This window comes from Lepidochelys olivacea (genome assembly GCF_965140295.1).
Source record: "Lepidochelys olivacea isolate rLepOli2 genome assembly, chromosome: 4".
NCBI classification, from domain to species: Eukaryota; Metazoa; Chordata; order Testudines; family Cheloniidae; genus Lepidochelys; species Lepidochelys olivacea.
Window position 1 is genome coordinate 99,078,770 of NC_140414.1, and position 25,402 is coordinate 99,104,171.

General features: G+C 44.9%; 1 protein-coding gene across 1 annotated transcript in view; it reads left to right on the forward strand.

The window, feature by feature from the left end:
* The first annotated feature begins 2,174 nt into the window (after positions 1 to 2,174).
* The window catches only part of CORIN (corin, serine peptidase), a 320,230-nt gene continuing 297,002 nt past the window's right edge, over positions 2,175 to 25,402 (forward strand). The window contains exon 1 of the mRNA XM_084626359.1: positions 2,175 to 2,298. Within this exon, the coding sequence (XP_084482485.1) occupies positions 2,224 to 2,298 (75 nt within the window). The 5' untranslated portion in view covers positions 2,175 to 2,223. The remainder of the gene's footprint in view (positions 2,299 to 25,402) is intronic.

Consider the following 25,402-nt stretch of genomic DNA (forward strand, 5'->3'; position numbering starts at 1 on the left):
TTTGGGGCATTGGACTTTTGGGGTTGCTGGACTCAAGAACCAAAGGGAAAAGGGCATGCCCCAATTTGTCTGGGGTGGGGTTGTTTTTGCTCATGGGTTGTGTTATGAATCCTGTTGGGGGTGTTTCCCCAACATAATGCCACATTGTTTCTCTCTGTTATTAAAAGACTTTTGCTACACTCAGACTATGTGCTTGCGAGAGGGGAAGTATTGCCTCTTGGAGGCGCCCAGCGGGGGTGGTATATATTTGTCCCAGGTCACTGGGTGGGGGCTCGAGCCGGTTTGCATTGTGTTATTGGAATGGAACCCCTAGATATTGAACCCGGCCCTTGTTGCTGCCAACTCTGACGGGCAGAAGGGTTACATTTTTGGGGGCTCGTCCGGGATCGCCTGGGTCAGTACCCCTCGCAAGCACCTGTTGAGTGATCCACTACATTGGGAAACAATTTATATTTTTTTTTGTTTGTGCTTATATTTTGAGGAAATTACTGTTTGTATAATGGCTAATATGTCAGGTTTGTTGGGCCCTGGCTCAGCAGCTTCTAGCTCGGAGGCTGCAGCCTCGGCTGATGATTGGACAAAAGCTCTGGGACAAATATATACCACCCCCGCTGGGCGCCTCCAAGAGGCAATACTTCCCCTCTCGCAAGCACATAGTCTGAGTGTAGCAAAAGTCTTTTAATAACAGAGAGAAACAATGTGGCATTATGTTGGGGAAACACCCCCAACAGGATTCATAACACAACCCATGAGCAAAAACAACCCCACCCCAGACAAATTGGGGCATGCCCTTTTCCCTTTGGTTCTTGAGTCCAGCAACCCCAAAAGTCCAATGCCCCAAAAGTCTCTGTCCCTGGTCAGGGCAGCCCCAGAGTTCGAAAGTTTATCGGCGGAGCTTTACCTCCCAACCTGGGTGGAAATGGGACGGGGGTAAGAGGCACCTTACGTGATCTGAAGCTGACCGCCCCATAGCTCCATAGCGGCGCTCCGCCAGCCGCCCCACGAACTCCTTCGCTCAGCTGCGCTCCGCTCCGTCAGCCGCCCCACGAACTCCTTCGCTCAGCTGCCCCACAAACTCAGCTCCACGGCCCACAAGCAGCTCCTGCCATCCACACACTGCTCCGCGTCGAACTGCTTCACCAGCCGTCCCGCAAACTGCTCCACAATATATCTTCAGGCTCCCCCACTACTTAACACAACACTCAGTGATTTCAGCTCTTAGGTGAATTCAGCTTGTAGTAGGGGAGCCCCAGTGCTGGTGCACTGTCAGCCCAAAGTCAGCTCAGCAGCCTATAACTAGACTTCTAATGAAATCAAAATTAGCTCTGATATTCCACAGTGGAGAGAGGAGGAAGTGCAATCAGCATGTAAGGCCCTCACCAAGGGGCCCATGCCACCAAGTACTACTACTTGTCCCCAGCCTCTCTCCATTCACACAGTTTTGGAACCCATGACCCTTGCCTAGCGAGTGCTACTTAGTTGATGGTGAATCCCTCCATCATAACAAAAGGCCACGTACAGTTCCAAGCACAGTTCCCATAATCAGGGTAATAACAATTTATTCTTCCTGCCCCAATAACAGAGACACTGGGGATCCCACAGCAGCCAAAGTGACCATTTGGGCAGCTATGGTCTCATTCTAGGCGTGGTGGGTGTGCCTATGCAAATGAGATCGGCCCCTGAAGTTCTTTTCCACAACTTGCCACACCTCACCACCAGATGTCAGGGTGGAGCTCATCCTGACACTGCTTACATACACAAGTGGGGTGAGCTACGTGACCAGCCCCTGTCCCTTAGCTTTAGCGAGTGATTAGTGGTGGCCGGGCATAGCCTCGATCCCTTTGCACGTCACCTGCCATGGGGGTAAAAGCTGGGGCTGATCTGCCTGACTCTTAATCTTCCTGCCTTAGTTTCCTGCCCCCGGTTACCTCTCCTCCCAGTAAGATGAGTTCGGGGAGTTGGCTCCCAGCCTGTTCCCAGGGAATCGAGTCCTTGCGAACAAAGGGGGGGAGGGGGGAATGGTGGCTTGCGCGTTGAGGTTTATTATTATTGGGTGGGAGAGGGTGGCGGGGGGAGCAGACAAAATGCGGAGCCCCCTCCCGCCCCTGAGCCCAGCCTGTGGGTTTAGGAGGGAGGCAGGCAGTCGTGGCACTTCCGTGTGAGATGTAGAAAGGAGAAGGGGTGGGGGGAGGAAGGTGGAGAAGACTAAGCAGCAGCCAGAGCATGTTCTCGATGCAACCGTTCCCTGCCCTGCCTCCGGAAGAAGAGAGTTACCGCCAGGTCCTCTCCACTGACCGGGTAAGGCAAGCGCAGCTCCCCGGCCACCCTACGCAGCTACCGCATGGGTCCGTCCCCTTGGCACCAGCGGTGGCCACAGGCTCCTGGCGCGCCCGGGGCTGCGTTCGTAGCCCATCGGGTCCCGATGTAGTCATCTCCACCTCCCGGGTGAGTAAGTAAGCCCCAGAGCGGCTGCCAGCCAGGGGTCTCGGGCTGTAGCAGCCGGGGGTCCCGAGGACCGCGCCCAGAGGCGCGCAAGATGCGCAGCAGAAGGGGGACGAGAACACCGCGGTTCCGGCAGCGCTCTGCAGCGAGGCTGTCTGGGCAGCGCCTAGCGCTCTCCTCGCTGAGTCGCCCGCAGACTGGGGCGAGGGGCAGCAGGGTAGGAATCCACATGGTTCGGGTTAGAGGAACCCACGGTCCCAAGGAAACCAGCTCAAGCCGAATTAGCTTTGCAGAAACGATCCCCTTTAAAGGGGGCATAGTTCCTTGGGGGCAGAAACCGGAGTGTCTCATTCCGGCCCCACGGGTGTGTTCGAGAAGCGCTCTGGGGAAAGGAGAAACTTCTTGAGCGGGTCCAGCCTGGTGGCCGAGCCGCTGCACCTTGCACAGCAAGCGTAGCAGCCCTCTGCCTTTCCACCGCCCGCTTTATATTTTGTAAAGGGGCAATTAACTTTAGCTTACTTCAGACACTCGAGAAAGTTCAGCCCGTCACCGCCGAGACACCACAATGGCACACCAACTTACAGCGGCGAATCATTGGCAAGGAGAAACCGCCCTGCTGCCCTTTAATGTAACCAGGGAACGTTTCGTTTCCTTTCATTGTCAAGGGAGGACGGTGTGTAATCAACAAATGCCGCCAGTGGTTCTGTCCCCAGCCTCCCTTAGCAATCAGGGAAGTGATCAAAATGAATGTGTTCCAATAGCCAGGCCCTTTAGGGCTGAAATAAAATATCACCGCATCTGACTGGCCCCAGACAGGACTGACTCCCTGGAGACAGGCGCGGGCTGAGCCCCCAAGTTGAACAGAAGTAAGACTTGCCCTACAAAGGATAAATCCGCAGTCACCTTCCTGTGCCCAGCCCCGCCGCGTTCTGTTAGCGGCCCGGGCTCAAGGAGAACAGCAAAGGGGGTTAATTTGGTTTTAATCGGATCCATTTGCGGCCGGTGACTGGCGAGAGCTGAGAAAAGTCATGCGGAGCGCAGCAGGTAACAAGTTCGCTCCGCGTGTCTGGCCATGTGTGCGCGGAGCAGCTGCTCTCCGGCGTCTGTGCTGCGCGCTGTCCCGAGTGAGTGTCAATGTGATTATTGCCCTTCCTCAAGGGCGAGGCGGGGGAGAGGCAGAACTAGACGCAGCACGGCCAGGGTTAGAGCGACACTTGTGCTTTTCTTCCCGGCTGCCGCGGGGCAGCGCGCGGAGCCCATCTCGTGCGGGCTCGCCGAAGACGCAGGAGTGAAATGCAAGGCGGAAACGGGCAGTTAATCGCGCTCTGAGGGGCAGCGCGGTTGTGATGAATCCAAACGGGAGGATGTGCCGAGTACGGGTGTTCCCAGTCCTCTAGGCACGTTCCCTGGGCCGGAGAATGCTGGGGCCCGGGCTACGCTAGGAAAAAGAGAGACAAGGGGACAGCGATCACGTGTTAACTAACACGTTGTAAAATCCTACTGTAGACAGGGCAAAATCCTAGTGTTAACTCGCTGTCGCTCGCCCAGGTGCACCCTGGACCCCAGACTAGGGAAGCCGGCGCGTGTCGGAACTATGGTCTCCTGCACCAGCCCCAGACTCCGGGTACTCTGGGGTAGGGGCGGGGAAGGAAGGGTCGCCAAGTCAGGGGCTGCTGGGCAGACTAAGGGGAAGTCGTGAACATAAACGTTTGACAGGTTTCAGAGTAACAGCCGTGTTAGTCTGGATTCGCAAAAAGAAAAGGAGTACTTGTGGCACCTTAGAGACTAACCAATTTATTTGAGCATGAGCTTTCCTGAGCTACAGCTCACTTCATCAGATGCATGCTGTGGAAACGGCAGAAGACATTATATACACAGAGACCATGAAACAATACCTCCTCCCACCCCACTCTCTTGCTGGTAATAGCCTATCTAAAGTGATCATCAAGTTGGGCCATTTCCAGCACAAATCCAGGTTTTCTCACCCTCCTTCCCCCCCCCACAAACTCACTCTCCTGCTGGTAATAGCCCATCCAAAGGACAGTGGGGTGGGAGGAGGTATTGTTTCATATTCTCTGTGTATATATAATGTCTGCTGCAGTTTCCACGGCATGCATCCGATGAAGTGAGCTGTAGCTCAGGAAAGCTTATGCTCAAATAAATTGGTTAGTCTCTAAGGTGCCACAAGTCCTCCTTTTCTATAAACGTTTGAGCTTCCTAAAGAGCAGCAAGGGAGATGTATAAAGGGTTCCCGACTCGGCACAGAGCTCAGATGTAATATACCGCCACTGGGGCAATAGCTTGAACAGTGCGCGTGTGATGTTCAGAGCCTTTCTCCCCACGGGGTGTTATAATGTCCTGCTCTAATGAGAAGACCAGAACTCCCAGCGAAGGAATGAGCCCTTCTGGGGGCGGGGGGGGGGGCAACATTTCAAAACTCACTTCTAGCTAAGTAGCTAATGGCTTCTTACACAATGTCTAGGAAGGAACCGCAAAACACCGACTTTACATTTTGGCGCTGTACAGCAATAGCGTTTAGTACACTTTAAAAACATTTTATACACTGCATACAATAAAACACGATAAACAATTAACACAGCCCATTATTTGAAACGTTTGTAAATATTGTCCTATATTATGTCGTCCCCATTCTCCACTTGATTTAAAATCCAGGTCCTTTAGTCACATCTCAGGGCAGAGCAGCCATAGAGTCCAAGGCCAGAAGAGACCACTGGGATCAGCCAGTCCCGTGGTTCTTACCCAGGGGTACATGTACCCCTGCGGGTAGACAGAGATCTTCCAGAGGGCACATCAACCCATCTAGATAGTTGTCTGGTTTTACAACAGGCTACATGAAAAGCACTAGTGAAGTCAGTACAAACTACAGTTTCATACAACTTATTTATACTGCTCTATATACTTTTCCGGGGGTGGCCAAACTGCAGCTCATGAGCAACATGTGGCTCTTTTACAGTTAAAATGCAGCTTCTGGAGCCCACCATGCCCCCCTTTCTCTGCCTAAAAGACTGGCAGGGAAGAGAGCTTGGGGCTTCTGGCCTCTGACAGGGCTCAGGGCTTCAACCCGGTGGGTGCACTTGCTGGGGCCCTGAGCCTTGGCATGTGCCTCCTATAAAGCGGAAGCCTCAAACCATAGCACCCTGCTGCAGGGCAGAAGCCCCAGGCCCCAGCAGGTGAGCCCCACAGGACTGAAGCCCTGAGCCCCAGCAGGCATGCCCAGTTCTCCAGGTTATGAAAATTGTTGTATGCAGCTCAGAGGGTCAATAAGTTTGGCCACCCCTGTACCACACACTGAAATGTACAATATTTATATTCCAATTGATTTATTTTATAATTGTATGGTAAAAATGAGAAAGTAAACAATTTTTCAGTAATAGTGTGCTGAGACACTTTTTGCATTTTTATGTCTGATGTCCTTGTAAGCAAGCAGTTTTTAAGTGAGGTGAAACTTGGGAGTATGCAAGACAAATCAGACTTCTGAAAGGGGTACAATAGTCTGGAAAGGTTGAGAGCCACTGATCTAGTCTAATGACAGGTTTCAGAGTAGCAGCTGTGTTAGTCTGTATTCGCAAAAAGAAAAGGAGTACTAGTGGCACCTTAGAGACTAACAAATTTATTTGAGCATAAGTTTTCGTGATCTACAGCTCACTTCATCCAATGCATTCAGTGGAAAATACAGTGGGGAGATTTATATACGTAGAGAACATGAAACAGTGGGTGTTACCATACACACTGTAAGGAGAGTGATCACTTAATGTGAGCTATTACCAGCAGGAGAGCTGGCGGGGGTGTGGGTGGGGGGAACCTTTTGTAGTGATAATCAAGGTGGGCTATTTCCAGCAGTTGACAAGAACGTCTGAGGACTGGTGGGGGGTGGAATAAACATGGGGAAATAGTTTTACTTTGTGTAATGACCCATCCACTCCCAGTCTCTATTCAAGCCTAAATTAATTGTATCCAGTTTGCAAATTAATTCCAATCCTGTTGGTAATATCTCACTTTAAGTGATCACTCTCCTTACAGTGTGTATAAATATCAGAATCATTACAAACAGTTATGCTTTTGTTTAAAGAGACATTATACAGGAATACATCATCAGATCTTTCTATTTAACAGGGTGTTACTATATTACAGATTGAGCATCATTACAACACCTATAATACGTAATTTCTAGTGATTTTATTAAGTGACATTTCAATATAAACATATATATAACATACCAGGCATATCTATCAAATATTAATATTTAAAAAATTGGACAGGTGTGCTGGGGCTTTTTTTCAGGTGAGTGTACTTTGTGTGAGTAATGAATAAAAGGTCTAAATATAAATATCTAAATATCAAACTGTCCTCTATTTTGGTGGGTACATAATTGGTGTGTTAATTTTTCCATAAGCAAAACCTCTCATAATATTGAACCATTCCTTTATGGTGGGACTATTTTTTTTCCCCAGAGAGAGGCTACCAATAGTCAAGCAGCTACTAGCATATGGGAGATTAATTCTTCATTTCCTCTTGTGTGACCATGTCCACTAGGAAGCCCCAGAAGGATTACCAAAGGATCATATGGTAATACGTTTCCAACAATTTGGGATATACTGTTATGAATTGCATCCCAGTACTTTCTAATGTCCAGGCATATCCACCATACATGCATAAAATCTCTTATTTCACCACAGTTTCTCTGACTTTTATCCACATTCAATCTCTATATATTTTTTACCCTGACTGATGTGAGGTACCATTGAAACAATATCTTAAAGACATTTTCTTTTATTATTCTACAGATTGAGGTTGCTGGTCCTCTTTTCCAGGTCAAACCCTATTTCTTTGCGGTAATTTATCTATCCACATCCTTTTCCCAGTGTGTCATATATGGAGACTTTTTTGTTATAAAAGCTGTCTGAAAAGACGATATAAATTAATTAAATAAATTAATTAATAAATTATTTTGTTTTCAAATTGACCAGACACTATCACTTCTACAGAAAGTTGAGAAACATAACTTTTGACCTGAAAGTACTGGTACCAGGGTAGAGTGGGTCAATTAAAGTTAGTTTTGATCTCTAAATAAATTAGAAAATTGTCTTTACTGAATAGCTGGCCAACCATGTGTATTCCATAACTCTTCCAATGTGTGCAGCTTTCTGGTTCACAATTTGGGTTAAGATCTGGATTATTTGCAATGAGTGTCATTGGTGAGGGGAAAGAATTTATCTTATCTCTAGTTCTGTCCCAAACCCATAGATTACACTTTGCTAAAGGATGTGTGTAAATTTCTGGAGGGCACAATATTTTATTAATCCATTGTAGCCTAGTGATGTTTACACTGTTACAATTTTCTTGTCTAAAAAAGATCCAGTATTTGACTGGGTTAGAGCACCCCAACTCCACTACCGCTTTGAGCTGGCTGGCTTGATAGCACCACAGAATATTTGGAACAGCCAGTCTACCCTGTTTAATGGGTCTGTACAAAATAGCTGCACTCACGCTTGGTCTTCTCTTGTTCCATATAAATTCTAACAACATCCTCTGTATTCTTGCTACGGTTTTATTGGGGATAATCACAGAAGGATTTTGAAACAAAAAATATTGGCAGAATATTCCTTTTGATGTGGCTATCCTTCCCAACCAAGAAATTGCATACTTCTCCCAGCAGTCAGATCTCGGCTCGTTTGCTGAAGTAGTAGTTTGATATTTAAATCATAGAGATCTTCTAGATTGTTTGAGATTTGAATTCCAAGGTATTGTAGTTGCTGCCTATTTGTACCCAAATGTTTTCTGGAGGAGTGACTTTTCAGAACCTGACTTTTCAGAAATTTATAACTAGCATTTCAGGTTGGGCATAGTTTACTTTAAAACCAGATGCTTTCCCAAAGTCCTGGATTTCTTTAGCAACTAATTTTAGGGAAATATTTGGTGTAAATAGAAATAATATTATATCCTCTGCATATAGCATCATTTTCTGATGTATTTCTGTAAGCTTTATTCCTGTGATGGATTCATTGTTCCTTATCCTCTATGCAAAAGGATTCATGGCCAGTGGGAAAAATAAAGGGGACAATTCAAATAGGAGAGGTTTGACCCTATTAACTCACACAGCTGCTTTTGGGCTCCTGTAAAGAGCAGTTATCCATTTCAGGAACTGGGGGGTCTAAATCTATATGGAACAGGCCTTGAAATGAACAGTTCCACTCTATTCTATCAAAGGCTTTCTCTGCATCTAGTGATAACATAAGAAATTGATCTTACTTTGATCTGGCATTATGGGTGATTCCAAGTACTCTCCAACTATTGTCTGACATTTGTCTATCCTTAATTAATCCACTTCGATCTGGATTTATAAAAGCTGAGAGCAAAGACTGTAATCAGCTAGCTAGTATTTTTGCTAAAATGTTCATGTCATGATTTAAAAGTGTTATGGGCCTATCGGAGCTGCCTAAGGTAAGGCCTTTCCCCATCTTTAGGGAGGACAACCACAACAGCTTCTTTCATCGGTTGTGGAAGTGCCTCCAGAACATATTCCTAACAGAATAGTATTGAAGTATTGAAGGTATCTCTCAACGGAGACACACTAATACTTCCTTAAATACCTTATCAAATTTAGCTGGAAAGACAGCAAGTCCTGGAGTTTTGCCGCTTTTCATACTTGCTATTGTCTCTAGAATTTCTTCTGTTATTTCTTTATCTAAAGTTTCTTTATCAGTTTTGCTTATCTTTGGCAAGTCTTCTACTTCCAGATATTTTTGAATAACTTCAGAGCTTGCAGTATATGAGGTGTAGAGATTTTTATAATAAGCAGCAAAAGTTGCACTTATTGCATCGGGGTGTGTAACTATCTTTTGCTGATTGTTTTTTATGAGTGGAATAATACATTGCTTTAGAATCCCTTTAAGTTTTTGAGCCAATACTCTATCACTTTTATTTTCATTTTCATAAAACTTCTGCTTTGTATATCCAAGGGCTTTTTCAGTGGTATCTCTCCTGCAACATATTCATCTTCCCTCTAATATTAGTTAATTGTTGGTATTTTTTTTAATTTGTGTTTTTGTGAATATCTTATAACTTTTTATCTCCTGTTCTAATTCTATTTTTTCTTGAGCTCTTTCTTTTTTCAGTTGAGAGGCATTGCTTGTCAACTGGCCCCTAAATACTGATTTACCTAACTCCCAGAAAAGACTTTTTTTTATATTGTCTGTATTATTTATTTGAAAGTTTTGAACAATGTCATCTTTAATTGCTGGAACCCGGTGATTGTCATGGAGAAGCAAGCAGTTCATTTTCCCCCAAAAAATTATCTTTAGAACCCAACCAATATTACTTCCAAGGGTGCATGATCTGACCACATAATGTTGCCAATTTCCACATATCTTTTCTGCTTCATTAAGGATTTAGATATTAATATTAGGTCTATTCTAGTGTATAACTGATGAGGGTGTGAATAAAATGTGTAATCTTTTTCTCCTGGGTACAATTCTCTTCAGCAATCTGAGAGATGAAATTGTTGTCAAGAGAAGTCCATGCTTCATCTGCTTCCATATCCCCCTTTTCTTTTTTTATCAGATTTGTGCCGATCCAACTGAAGTCTCCTCCAAGTATAGTTTCCCCTTCCCCAAAGTGTTGCAGTGTTTTAAAGATGTCCTTAATATTTATTATTTATTTATTCTTGTTTACTTAGCTTTTGGTTGGGAGCATACACTAAGCCCAGTGTTGTTATTAACCTAGCAATTGTGCTCTTCAACAATATAAATCGTCCCTCCTCCTTAAATTGATCCTTAATTTGAAAAGGCACATGTGTAGCAAGTGTAATGCCCACTCCCCTTTTCTTTTTGCTGAAGCAAAAAAATGCGTGCTGAAACCAATTACTTTTCATGCTCATAATTTGTTCTTCCTGAAAATGGGTTTCTTGGAGTTGAATAATCTGAAAGTTTTTTAAAAATAAATTATACCTAGATTCCCCCCCCTCTTTTAATGACATTATTTAGCCTTTGACAAAGATGTCACTTTAAAAGGAATAACCATTGAAAGTAACTATTTAGCTTATTGAAAAACTTGAAATTATTGAGATTCTCTAGCTACCTGATGGCATGAAACCTTGTGTTGTCAATGTCTCTCTTGTTTTCAATAGTTGCATTCATGACTGTGTGCCTGAATATAACTTGGTTTCTGTTTGTAACCCCCTCCCTATCTCCCCAGTTCCCTCTCTTCTCCTGTGATCCTCTTACTCTAACACCAAATCAAAACTTAAAACGCTGCACTGGTGCGGCTGCACCAATGCATCTGTGCTGCTGTAGCTCTTTAATGAAGACTCTCTACACCAATGGGAGAGCTCTCTCCTGCCAGCCTACCACCTCCCCAAGAGGCTGTAGATATGTCAGTGGGAGAAGCATGGGGACGAGGGGAAGTTAGGTCAGTATAGCTGTGTTGCTCAGCGGTGTGGATTTTTCACACCTCTCAGTGCCGTAGTTATACCGATATGTTTGTAGTGTAGACTAGACCTAAATCCAACCACAAATGAATTACCAACATAATATGTGAAATGAAACCCAAATGATTGTGTTTTGTGAATCCTAAACTCTCCCTAAGAACACTTGGCCTGCTTCTCTTGCAATCCAAATGAGGTGCAATTTCTACCTATGGGACCTTGCCCTTAGGGATGGATTACTGTCTGGTCATTTGAGTTATGAGAAGAATTTACAGAGAATCCCTAAAGGCTCCTCGCCATTCCCTCTCTGTTTTTTCCAGTCTCCTCCATCCTCTCCCCCTCCTCTGTTATTGTCCTTTATTTCCTCTATATTTTAAAATACAGAACACAGCTATTATTGATCACGGCAATTAAGGCAAATTTTATGCTATTTTCTTTATAACAGTAACATATTTATCTGTTCACTCCTGGTGACTACCAGAAAGTCACTTCTGGTTGGTCTTTAGATTACTCATCGGGTATCCAAATTCTTTTGTTCAGCTTTACTTCTGCCATTGCCAATACAGTTGCTAGAGACCTTTGTCTTTTCCTATCTTCTTTTTCCTGTATTTCACCATTTGCCAAGAGTTTTTCAGAAACTTATCTGGAGTTCTCCTTCTGGACAGTTATTTTGTACATCAGCGGTTTGGATTTCTATTCCAAGCCACTGGAGTATGTTTTTTTCCTTGCTTAAAGTCTCTTACTGTATAATACTGATTTTGGAAGCTGATTGAGAGTTTAAATGGGAATACCAATCTGTAGCAGATATCTGCCCACCTGAGTGCTGCTGTAATTTCTCCCAGCTCTCTTCTCCTTTGTAAAGTTAGGACAGAGTGTTCATGGAAAAAAATGCAGCTTGTGGCCTTTGAGTATGAGCTCAGAGTGCTCTCTGGCTTTTTCATAATTAAATTTTTCTGATGATAATTATGAAGTTTCACAAGTAGGTCTCTGGGTTTTTATTACTGTATTATTATGAGGTCAAGGCAGGGGGAGTAGCGTCCTATGGGCTCTCTCTATTTTTACTTCTTCCAGGGAGCTCGGATGTTACAGCTGCACAATTAAAGTTTTTACAAACCAGACTGGGTTTTCTCCTTCAGTATTTCCAGGCAACCCCTTAATTCTGATGATGTGTCTTCTGAATCTGTTTTCTGTATAGTCCACTTTAAGATGCAGCTCTGTCAAGGTTCCTCCCCCACTCTGAACTCTAGGGTACAGATGTGGGGACCTGCATGAAAAACCTCCTAAGCTTATCTTTACCAGCTTAGGTCAAAACTTCCCCAGGGTACAAAATATTCCACCCGTTGTCCTTGGACTGGCCGCTACCACCACCAAACTAATACTGGTTACTAGGGAAGAGCTGTTTGGACGCGTCCTTCCCCCCAAAATACTTCCCAAAACCTTGCACCCCACTTCCTGAACAAGGTTTGGTAAAAAGCCTCACCAATTTGCCTAGGTGACTACAGACCCAGACCCTTGGATCTTAAGAACAATGAACAATCCTCCCAACACTTGCACCCCCCCTTTCCTGGGAAATGTTGGATAAAAAGCCTCACCAATTTGCATAGGTGACCACAGACCCAAACCCTTGGATCTGAGAACAATGAAAAAGCATTCAGTTTTTTACAAGAAGACTTTTAATAAAAAATAGAAGTAAATAGAAATAAAGAAATCCCCCCTATAAAATCAGGATGGTAGATATCTTACAGGGTAATTAGATTCAAAACCATAGAGAACCCCTCTAGGCAAAACCTTAAGTTACAAAAAAGATACCCAGACAGAAATAGTTATTCTATTCAGCACAATTCTTTTCTCAGCCATTTAAAGAAATCATAATCTAACACATACCTAGCTAGATTACTTACTAAAAGTTCTAAGACTCCATTCCTGGTCTATCCCCAGCAAAGACCCAGCATACAGACAGACACAGACCCTTTGTTTCTCTCCCTCCTCCCAGCTTTTGAAAGTATCTTGTCTCCTCATTGGTCATTTTGGTCAGGTGCCAGCGAGGTTATCTTTAGCTTCTTAACCCTTTACAGGTGAGAGGAGCTTTCCCCTGGCCAGGAGGGATTTCAAAGGGGTTTACCCTTCCCTTTATATTTATGACAAGCTCTTTCTCCCTCTCTCTGCTCCATCAGTGTCATGCAGTACTGTGAGAAGTTTGGTTGTCAGATCATCTCTCATGGCCTTAAGCTGAGCTATCATCTACAGAATGTTTGCTTTGTTAGCCATTTGATTTTCGTCGACCCTGGCACTTCTGCCTGATTTGGCTGCCACGTGTTCACATAAAGTGTGAGAGGTCTCTCCATGCTGTGAGCCAGAAACACTCATCTTGGTGAAGTACCTTTTTAAATATTCAGATTTTCTTGCAGAATCCATTCTCTGTAATCCTGTGCTCTTGTTTTTGGCTATTTTTTTGGGAGGAGTACTTTAGTAGGTTTTGGAAGTCAGTGGAGGCAGATTGCTTCAGGTACTCATGTTATTCCAGACTCTGCTAGTCTGCTGCTAGGCATGTTTTCTAATCCTTTAATCACTCCTGTGGCTCTTATCTGAACCCTGTCCAGTTTATCAACATCCTTCTTGAATTGTGGACACCAGAACTGAACACAGTATTTCAGCAGTGGCTGCACAAGTGCCAGATAGAGAGGTAAAATAATCTCTCTACTCCTACTTGAGATTCCTGTTTATGCTTCCAAGGATTGCAGTAACTCTTTTGTCCACAACATCGCACATGTTCTGCTGATTAGCCACCACAACTCCCAATTGTTTTTGAGTCACTTCATCCCAGGATAGATTTGCCCATCCTGTAATTATGGCCTTTATTATCTGTTGCTAAATAGGTAACATTTACATTTAGCCATATTAAAATGCACAGTGTTTGCTTGCCCCATCTTACCAAGTGATCCAGATTGCTCTGTATTGGTGACTTGTCCTCTTCATTATTTACCTCTCCCACTTTTGTGTCTGTGGTGAACTTCCCCAGGGTTCAATCTGGAACAGGGGTAGTGCTGAGCCCTCTATCTCCCCAGCCTGGGCTCCCTCTCCCACTGTGATGCTGTGACAAGCTGCAGACCTCTCCAGGTCCTGCACTCACACAGCCTTATACAAACAGGGACACACCCAGCTGCAGTTACATGAATGCTTCTCCTAGCCACTCATGAACTAACAACAGAGAGGCTCCAGCCAACTTCCCCCAGCACCCCAGCCTAGGACTCCAGATGTGTACTGTCCTACCCTGGTCAGAAGCCTAACCAGTGTAAGTTATTACCCAGTCTGCCCCTTCCTCAACGTGGAGAGGACAATACACCAGCCCCTGTTCCTGAGCAGATTTCTTTTACACTTCAAACACCACACTGTTTTTAGGTAAAAAATGTAAAACAGGTTTATTAACTACAGAAAGATAAATTTTAAGCGATTATAAGTAATAGCATACAGATCAAAGTTGATTACCATAGGAAATAAAATGTAAGTTCTATACTCTAGACAGGATTTGAATCAAGAAGTGTCTCACTCTGATGGTATAAACAGTCCATCAATCTTCCATACACAGGCTGGGATTACTTCTTTCCCACCTGGGACTACATTACCAGTTCAGTCTTTGTTCCTAAGGTGTTTCTAGGTGTTTAGTTGTGTGGGGAGTGAGGCCCAGTGATGATGTCGCTTCCCCCTTTTATAGCTTCTTCCAGCTTGCTGGAAAGATCTTTTGCTGTGACATGATTCAAGCAGTCTCCATTGTGTATGTTATCTCTGAGAGGTTTCCATTGTACACAGTTCTTGGGGTAATCCTTGTGAGTATGTGTATTTCCCTCAATGGGCTATTAATGCTGTTTGGCCTTTTTGCTGTTGTACCTGAAAAGCTGTTTTTGGGTGTTTTTAACCTCACAACGTATTTCAGTAACAAACACATAGCAAAACTTCATAACACCAGATACAACAGCAAAAACAATCCAACAGGATATGAATATACAACAGACCAAGACTTGTAAAATGATACCACACAAAAGCATACTTTATACAAAATATATATCACCATGGTACATATGGGGGTGCCAGAGTGTTGCTTTGGGGTACAGAATGTCAAAATGTCATCTGCAAACTTTAACAGTGATGAATTTGTGTTTTCTTTCAGGTCATTAATAAAAATGCTAAATAGTGTAGGGCCCACAACCAATCCCCATGGGACTCCACTAGCCACACACACACACTCATTCAATGATGATTCCCCATTTACAGCTACATTTTGAGACCTATCAGTTAGCCATCTATTAATCCATTTAATGTTAATTTTATATTGTTCTATTTTTTGTCATGCGTTCCCAAGTCAAATACCTTCAAGAAGTCTAAGTATATTACATCAACACTATTTACCTTTATCAACCAAATTTGTAATCTCATCACAATGATATAAAGTTAGTTTGGCAGTATTTATTTTCCATAAACCCATGTTGATTAACATTAATTATATTACCCTCCTTTAATTCTTTATTAATTGAGTCCTGTATCAGCCTCTCCATTATCTTGGCCAGGACTGATGTCAGACTGACAGGCCTATAATTACCCAGGGGAGCTCATTTACCCTCTTTACATATTGGCACAACATCAGCTTTTTTCCAGTCTTCTGGAACATGTCTGGTGTTGCAAGACTTATTGAAAATCAGCATTATTGAGTATTATACTAAGGGTTTTCTCCCCTCCAGCTCAGCTTCTCTTTCTGAAGGAAAGTGATCGAGCCCAGCCCTGCAGGCTTTGCTACACCTCTTAGATGATTAGTTCCATTGACTACAGTGAAGCTACTCATGAAAAACGTTGCAGGATGGGGAATGAAGTGGCCAAATTAACTTTTCCAGACTAGAAAATCTGTGTTCATGCTACTACATTAATATCTGATAGAGCCATTTTCTGGCAATTTGCCAGTTAGTCTGTTTTTCATCCATCTGTTGGACACTGGAGATATGACAGATTCTTGATTTATGTTCTATGATCTATACACATAAAATCTCATGACACTTTTAGCAATAATATGGGTATTAAATCCAGTGTTCCAATTTGTTTTCTAGTGGGATGTGGATTTTCACTCCAATCCCCTTTGTAGCTTCAGTGGAATAAAGTATTGTTCATTTCCTCTCCTAAAAACTGCATTGGCACTGAGTGGCTTGCGTATTCCACCCCACAGGTAATTCCATATCTATGACATAACTATGTGTGTAGGGAATCAAAAGAATAAGGCACTTTGTAATTCTTCAGGATGTGAGGTGCTATATAAATACAAGATTTATAGTACAATTTAACAAATATCTATTACTGTTTGATAATATCTCAACATACGAATGGAAAGTCAAGCCTATGGTGAGATTCAGCAATTTTTTAAAAAAATGCTGCCTTATATCAATATAGTATGATGCATTTTACTAGTAAAAAGGATATACAACAATGGTTTTAGCCCTTAGCACTTTGTTCCTCCTCTGGTTGTTACCTTTGTCCTAAATCCACATTTTACAATGCACATAATCTGATCATTGCTTACATGGCATAAACTGAGAGCTACAAATGGGCTGGTAGACTAAGGCAGAGAGAAACCTCACAGTTGTAATTAACATTATAAAAGCATCAACCAACTTCACTCTTCATTACTTTGTCTGTGGTTTAGTGAAAATATCAACACACTGTGGCAGCTAGCAGAATCCAGGGGTACTGAGATCTGGGTCATCCTCCAATTAGGATTAGGAGATTTAATCAATAGCAGCATTAGGATCTTGGGCAGGAGCACCTTTGGTGTTGAAGTGGATCCATTCAGGGATTCGAAAGAACTGATCAGGTCCCAGCAAAGTACAAATTCTGCATTACCAAATGAATCCTGTATTTCCAGCAGTGTGTACACACCACTGGGTGGCCCTTCACCCGATCATTAAACTTCAAGTTTTAATGTAAATTCGGCCTGGTATTTTGAAAAAATTCAAGGTTACTGTCTTTAGGCATAAGACTATTTATGTGACTAAACTCTGGTTTCCTAGAAAACGCTTTAATCACAGATTCATTATCAGTTCAGAGTAGCAGCCGTGTTAGTCTGTATCCGCAAAAAGAACAGGAGTAATTGTGGCACCTTAGAGACTAACACATTTATTTGAGCATAAGCTCAGTGGGCTGTAGCCCACAAAAGCTTATGCTCAAATAAATGTGTTCATCTCTAAGGTGCAACAAGTACTCCTGTTCTTATTACCAGTTCATTGCATGCTCATCCAGGAGGGTTCAGACTTTAAGGCCAGAAGGGACCATCATGATCTAGTCTGACCTCCTACACATTGCAGGCCACAGAACCTCACCCACCCACTCTTGTAACAGACTCACAACTGCTAGCTGAGTTACTGAAGTCCTCAAATCATGACTTAAAGACTTTAAGTTACAGACAATTCACCATTTACTCTAGTTTAAACTTGCCAGTGATCCATGCTGCAGAGAAAGGCAAAAAACCCCAGCGAGCAAGCCCCTCCCCCAGACAGAAATGACTCTGGTAATTAGCAGGTATTAGGAGCACAACTATGAAACCCAGGTGACAGGCAAGTGGATGATATCACCTTGTACCATTTGGCAGTTTCCCCCGTAGGGCTATGCTTTTAAAGTTCAAATCATCTGCACCAATTTTCTTACTAGCAGTCAGCTAACCTCAAAAAGGCCATTTCAGACAAGCCCCCCCAACTCCTTGGGGGGGGGAGGGTATCCGGACAGTTGTAGCCTCCTCTATAAGTGCCCCAAGGCTTGGCCCTCCCAGCCCCTGACCCTGTCACCTTCCAAGAGCTTTGTGAGGGGCTTTGCTAGTAGGAGCGTGATAGGAAGTCTCTAGGCTGCCCTGGGTTAGCAGGTTAGCATTTCGCAGAGCCTGCCAGGAGGAAGAGCGGAGAACGGGGGCCCACTTTCCTGGAGCGGGGCAGCGAGAGGAAACTGGGGGAGAGGTGGGGAAGGGGGGCTGCCCTGTTGCACCGCGCGCCTGAAACCCCACGCTCCGGGCGCCTGTGAGCGGCTCCCCTGCTGGGGCTGCCCCTGCAGCGCGTGGCGGGAATGCAGCGCGGCGAGCCAAGGCCATGGAGCACCGCGCGCGGCGTTCCACGGGGACTCCCCGGCCGCCGCAGCCGCTTGGCCCAGCCGCGCTGAGGGCCAGGGCCGGAGCCGCTGCCAAGGGCCCGGGCGGGGTGCTGTTCGCTGCCGTCTCGGGTTCCCACAGCCGGCCAGGAGCTATGCAGAGTCCGCAGCCCCGCGCTATAAATAGCTCCCGCCCGGCTGAGCTGTCAGATTCCCCTGGCGGAGCGGGACCCCTGGCCGCGGATTAAAATACCGCGGTAAAAATAAAGTAGTCGGGCGGCGCCGCGGCAGGTCCTAGCGCCAGCGGGCGGGAGCCGCTGCCCTGGCGAGACCCCAGAGCGCGCCCCCAGCCCTCCCTCCAGTTTAGCGCCGAGCAAGGGCGCCAGGGCCCCTCCCGCCGCAGCCCGCCCCTGTGCCAAGGGGCCGGAGTCCCAAGTGCTTGTCTGCAGGGAGCGGTTCCTATTGGTTACAGGACCTGGGCAGATTTTCCACTTGGGCCAAGGGGCCGCTGCGGCGAGCGAGCCGGGCCGCGCAGGTGTGGTGGGAAAAGCCCGGGTGGGACAAGCGCGCGGCTGCCTCCCGCGTCTGTTCCCTTAGTGCCCCGCTCGGGCAGGCGCAGCGCCACCGGCTCCGCTGGCGTTACGGGGAGTCTCCTGTGCGTGTCCCAAGGCCTTGGGGGAGCGAAGTAAGTGCCCAGCGCTTGGGACGCCTGTTAGCTCCGCACAGCTGAGGGAGAGGGAGCTGGGTTCCATCCCGTGCGTTAGCACCGGGCGGCTTGGTAAGGGCCCATCGCAGAACATTTCATACTGTGGGACTGTGCAGGAGTCGGAGTTCCTTTTCGGTTCCCAGCTTGAGTTTGCAGAGCTGGAGCCGGAGGTTAGGAGGAAAACCTCCTTTTTACTTGTGGACTGAACGAGTTTGAATATGGAGCCATTGTCAGATAAAAAACATATCAGAGAGACAAGGTGGGTGAGCGAATATCTTTTATTGGCCCAACTTGGTGAGAGAGACAAGCTTTCCAGACACACACAGCTCTTAGTATACTGGTGGTGAACACATAATTCCTGTCCAAGTGTGATTGTTTTTCATTTAGATTTCTGATGTACAAACATGAAAGAAACAGACACCCAAGCTCCAGGGTTTGCTCTTCCTCCAGAAGTAGCACTTTTGTACTACTGAACAGGAAGGGCACCTAAGCTTTTGTCCACCCAATTTTCAGAGGAAAGGGGTAGGAAAGATGACCACTCTCAAGGTGAAGGCACAAACACAGTCTTCTCACACTTAACAGTTGCTTGATTCCTCAAGTTTCAGAGTAACAGCCGTGTTAGTCTGTATTTGCAAAAAGAAAAGGAGGACTTGTGGCACCTTAGAGACTAACCAATTTATTTGAGCATAAGCTTTCGTGAGCTACAGCTCACTTCATCGGATGCATACTGGGGAAATCCCAGCCTCTCCCATCGGCTATCAGATTTCCATAGCTGATGGGAGAGGCTGGGATTTCCCCAGTATGCATCCGATGAAGTGAGCTGTAGCTCACGAAAGCTTATGCTGAAATAAATTGGTTAGTCTCTTAGGTGCCACAAGTGTCAAGGTTCCTCCCCCACTCTGAACTCTAGGGTACAGATGTGGGGACCTGCATGAAAAACCTCCTAAGCTTATCTTTACCAGCTTAGGTCAAAACTTCCCCAGGGTACAAAATATTACACCTTGGACAGGCCGCTACCACCACCAAACTAATACTGGTTACTGGGGAAGAGCTGTTTGGACGCGTCCTTCCCCCCAAAATACTTCCCAAAACCTTGCACCCCACTTCCTGGACAAGGTTTGGTAAAAAGCCTCACCAATTTGCCTAGGTGACTACAGACCCAGACCCTTGGATCTTAAGAACAATGAACAATCCTCCCAACACTTGCACCCCCCCTTTCCTGGGAAATGTTGGATAAAAAGCCTCACCAATTTGCATAGGTGACCACAAACCCAAACCCTTGGATCTGAGAACAATGAAAAAGCATTCAGTGTTTTACAAGAAGACTTTTAATAAAAAATAGAAGTAAATAGAAATAAAGAAATCCCCCCTGTAAAATCAGGATGGTATATATCTTACAGGGTAATTAGATTCAAAACCATAGAGAACCCCTCTAGGCAAAACCTTAAGTTACAAAAAAGATACACAGACAGAAATAGTTATTCTATTCAGCACAAGTCTTTTCTCAGCCATTTAAAGAAATCATAATCTAACGCATACCTAGCTAGATTACTTACTAAAAGTTCTAAGACTCCATTCCTGTTCTGTCCCCGGCCAAGACGACTACAGACAGACACAGACCCTTTGTTTCTCTCCCTCCTCCCAGCTTTTTTAAGTATCTTGTCTCCTCATTGGTCATTTTGGTCAGGTGCCAGCGAGGTTACCTTTAGCTTCTTAACCCTTTACAGGTGAGAGGAGCTTTCCCCTGGCCAGGAGGGATTTCAAAGGGGTTTACCCTTCCCTTTATATTTATAACACAAGTACTCCTTTTCTTTTTTTGATTCTTCAAGGGTGTTTATTCATCTTTCCTTTTGTTTGGGATATTCCACCCTCTTGGGACCTCAGTGTCATGTTATCAGGTTTCATGGGGCCCCCTTTGAACTTTTAGGAACCTGTTCTCTATACCAGTAGTTCTCAACCAGGGGTCTAGGGCCCCCTGGGAGGCCACAAGCAGGTTTCAGGGCTCCAAGCACGGCTGGTGTTAGACTTGCTAGGGCCCAGGGCAGCAAGCCAAAGCCCCACTGTGTAGGACTGTAGCCTGGGGCCCTGAGCTCCACCAACCGAGGCCAAAGCTGAAGTCTGAGCAACTTAGCTTTGTGGGGCCTCCTGGGGTATAAGGCCCCGGGCAATTGCCCTGCTTGCTACCCCCTAATGCTGGCCCTGGCTTTTACAAGCAGAAAACCAGTAGTTGTGGCACAGCTGGGCTGTGGAGTTTTTATAGCATGTTGGGAGGAGGGCCTCAGAAATGAAAAGGTTGAGAACCCCTGCTCTATACCACCTATTTGAAGGCTGCCTTTTAGTGGGTATACCTCTAATTTTATGAATAGGAGAGAGCCAAATCCTCATTGTGGGTCCATCTTATGTAGTATTCCATCTGCACAAGGTGATGCAAGCAGAATGTCTTCACTGCAAAATTAACCTGGGTGACTGGCACCCAGGTCTGAGATCCTGAGTTAGCCTCACCTGGGTGTGAGTGTTCAGACAGCAAAGCCCAAGCCTGTATTACAGTGTCCTCACAATTTCTACAATCATCTGTGTGTGTGTTTGGGGGCATATCTCATGGTTCTTTGTGTTGAGATGCTCTAGGAGTCTTTCCCTGGCAGTTGCAGGAGAACTTGTCTGTTCTTTGGAGGGAATTGCGGGAAAGGCATAGGGGGACTATCACCATCAAAGTGATTTTGGCTACATCCTCACTGAAAAGTGGGCGAGTTCCAGCCTGAGTTAAATTAGAGCTCAGGTTCTAATCTGTACCCTGAGCAAGTAAGCTAGTCTGGGCTTAAACCACTTGCCAACTCCATTCTGGAAGAATCACTTACTGTAGAGTAAGGAACCATTCTTTTTCTTCGCTATTTGAGTTTCAATGATTATGTGTCACTGTAACCATGCCTCAGTGGGTCACAACTGAGGATGCCAAATTCAGGATGATCTGCTGAGAAATAGGGCAGATACACCCCAAGACTAGTGGCTAATCCCCCATAGGATATACCAAACCAGCAACAAAAGTAAACTTCTGTTTCACCACACTGGCTAACAAGAAAACATAAAGGCAGTTTCCTCAGCCATTCCAGTTCTTATATCACCACCAAAAACATTGGATTCAGAGATGAGTGGTTCTTTACAACCAGTCTCATCAAATAATAGGTTCTTCTGATCGTAAAGGACCAGCCACACACCCAGGTCAATATAAAACTTAGATCTTACCCAAAAATCACGCTGATGCCAATCCTTTAGTATCTGAAATCTAAAGGTTTATTCATAAGAAAAAGAAAGAAAGGTGAGAGTTAAAATTGGTTAAAGGAATCAATTACATACAGTAACAGCAAAGTTCTTGGTTCAGGCTTGTAGCAGTGATGGAATAAACTGCTGTCTTAAGTCAAGTCTCTGGAGTACATCCACAGCTTGGATGGGTCATTCAGTCCTTTGTTCAGAGCTTCCGTTTGTAGCAAAGTTCCTCCAGAGGTAAGAAGCAGGATTGAAGACAAAATGGAGGTGTTTCCAGGGCCTTTTATAGCTTTTGCCATGTGGAGGGCATCGCATTGTTCTTACTGTGGAAAATTATAACAACAAGATGGTGTTTGGAGTCACATGGGCAAGTCTCATGTTCATGCCCAATTTCGCTCCGTCATTGCAGGAAGCCATATTTAAATGACAGTCCACTCAGTGTAGATGGGTGTCTCCCATGGTCCATTGTCAACCAAGTGTTTCTTGATGAACCACTTAATTTGAATAATCCCTCCAAGATGTGCTGGCTGTATACCTTGTGGGTGGTACCCCAGGAGCAACATTTGAAATCCAGGTATAGAGCCAATACTTATAATTTCAAATACAAAAATGATACATGCATACAGATAGCATAATCATAACCAGAAAATCATAACATTTTCATAGACACCTCACTTGACAACCTTTGTAAAAGATTTCCTGCAAATATATAACAGTGGTTGCAACAATGATCTATATGGTCATATTTTAATCAGATAACATCATGGATCCACAGGATCTGTACTGTGCCCAGATGGTTTTCTTTTGCTTCCTCCTCATCATATGGTAGGGGTTTTATGTGGGCTGTTTGTAGATCCCAGAGAAAGTGTGAATGGGAGGAAAAAATGTTTTCTATGGATGAAGTTCAAATCAGATAGTTTTTTACTTCCTGACTCAAGACATAACAGCAGTAAGAGCTTCCTTTATTGAGAGACTGATTTGTTGAATTTTTCTGGAAACTTATATTGATGGGCTTGTAAGCCTTGTAATGTCATTCAGGTGACTTTGGGCAGATGTTTTTTCTCCTGGGGATCCTGTACCAACATTAAGACTTTGATATAATATCAAAGTGTCAATTAAAAAAAATTACAAGAACATAAGTGCATTATTAACCCATTTAACCTTGAGCTTCGTTTAGCAGCTCATTATTACCTGACTCATGAAACAGAAAATAGATTTGCTTGCTAGTCATCTCTCTTAATTAGAATCATAGAATCATAGAATATCAGGGTTGGAAGGGACCCCAGAAGGTCATCTAGTCCAACCCCCTGCTCAAAGCAGGACCAATTCCCAGTTAAATCATCCCAGCCAGGGCTTTGTCAAGCCTGACCTTAAAAACCTCTAAGGAAGGAGATTCTACCACCTCCCTAGGTAACTCATTCCAGTGTTTCACCACCCTCTTAGTGAAAAAGTTTTTCCTAATATCCAATCTAAACCTCCCCCACTGCAACTTGAGACCATTACTCCTCGTTCTGTCATCTGCTACCATTGAGAACAGTCTAGAGCCATCCTCTTTGGAACCCCCTTTCAGGTAGTTGAAAGCAGCTATCAAATCCCCCCTCATTCTTCTCTTCTGCAGGCTAAACAATCCCAGCTCCCTCAGCCTCTCCTCATAACTCATGTGTTCCAGTCCCCTAATCATTTTTGTTGCCCTTCGCTGGACTCTCTCCAATTTATCCACATCCTTCTTGAAGTGTGGGGCCCAAAACTGGACACAGTACTCCAGATGAGGCCTCACCAATGTCGAATAGAGGAGAATGATCACGTCCCTCGATCTGCTCGCTATGCCCCTACTTATACATCCCAAAATGCCATTGGCCTTCTTGGCAACAAGGGCACACTGCTGACTCATATCCAGCTTCTCGTCCACTGTCACCCCTAGGTCCTTTTCCGCAGAACTGCTGCCTAGCCATTCGGTCCCTAGTCTGTAGCTGTGCATTGGGTTCTTCCGTCCTAAGTGCAGGACCCTGCACTTATCCTTATTGAACCTCATCAGATTCCTTTTGGCCCAATCTTCCAATTGGTCTAGGTCCTTCTGTATCCTATCCCTCCCCTCCAGCGTATCTACCACTCCTCCCAGTTTAGTATCATCCGCAAATTTGCTGAGAGTGCAATACACACCATCCTCCAGATCATTTATGAAGATATTGAATAAAACCGGCCCCAGGACCGACCCTTGGGGCACTCCACTTGATACCGGCTGCCAACTATACATGGAGCCATTGATCACTACCCGTTGAGCCCGACAATCTAGCCAGCTTTCTACCCACCTTATAGTGCATTCATCCAGCCCATACTTCCTTAACTTGGTGACAAGAATACTATGGGAGACCGTGTCAAAAGCTTTGCTAAAGTCAAGAAACAATACATCCACTGCTTTCCCTTCATCCACAGAACCAGTAATCTCATCATAAAAGGCGATTAGATTAGTCAGGCATGACCTTCCCTTGGTGAATCCATGCTGGCTGTTCCTGATCACTTTCCTCTCATGCAAGTGCTTCAGGATTGATTCTTTGAGGACCTGCTCCATGATTTTTCCAGGGACTGAGGTGAGGCTGACTGGCCTGTAGTTCCCAGGATCTTCCTTCTTCCCTTTTTAAAGATTGGCACTACATTAGCCTTTTTCCAGTCATCCGGGACTTCCCCGGTTCGCCACGAGTTTTCAAAGATAATGGCCAGTGGCTCTGCAATCACAGCCGCCAATTCCTTCAGCACTCTCGGATGCAACTTGTCCGGCCCCATGGACTTGTGCACTATCTTCTCTTCTTGTTGCTTTTTGATGTTTCTGTCTGCTGGTATGGCAATATCAATTAACATGGTCTTGTTTGTCTTTGTTTCTACAACAACTATGTCCGGCCCATTTGCCTGCACTGTTCAGTCTGTGACAGTTAGAAACATAGAACTGGAAGGGACCTCGAGAAGTCATCTAGTCCAGTCCCCTGCACTCAAGACAGGACTAAGAATTATCTAGACCACCCCTGACAGGTGTTTGTCCAACCTGTTCTTAAAAATCCCCAATGATGGAGATTCCACCACCTCCCTAGGCAATTTATTGCAGTGCTCAACCACTCTGACAGTTAGGAAATTTTTCCTAATGTCCAACCTAAACTGCCCTTGCTGCAATTTAAGCCCATTGCTTTTTGTCCTAACCTCTGAAGTTAAGAAGAACAATTTTTCTCCCTCCTCCTTGTAACAACCTTGTATGTACTTGAAAACTGTTGTTATGTCCCCTCTCAGTGTTCTCTTCTCCAGACTAAACAAACCCAGTTTTTTCAATCTTCCCTCACAGGTCATATTTTCTAGCAGGATGGATTTGATTTAAACCATGATTTAAATCACTAGTCAGGAAGACTCAATTTAATCATGGATTTCTACATAAAAGTGCATTCTTGTTGGTTGTT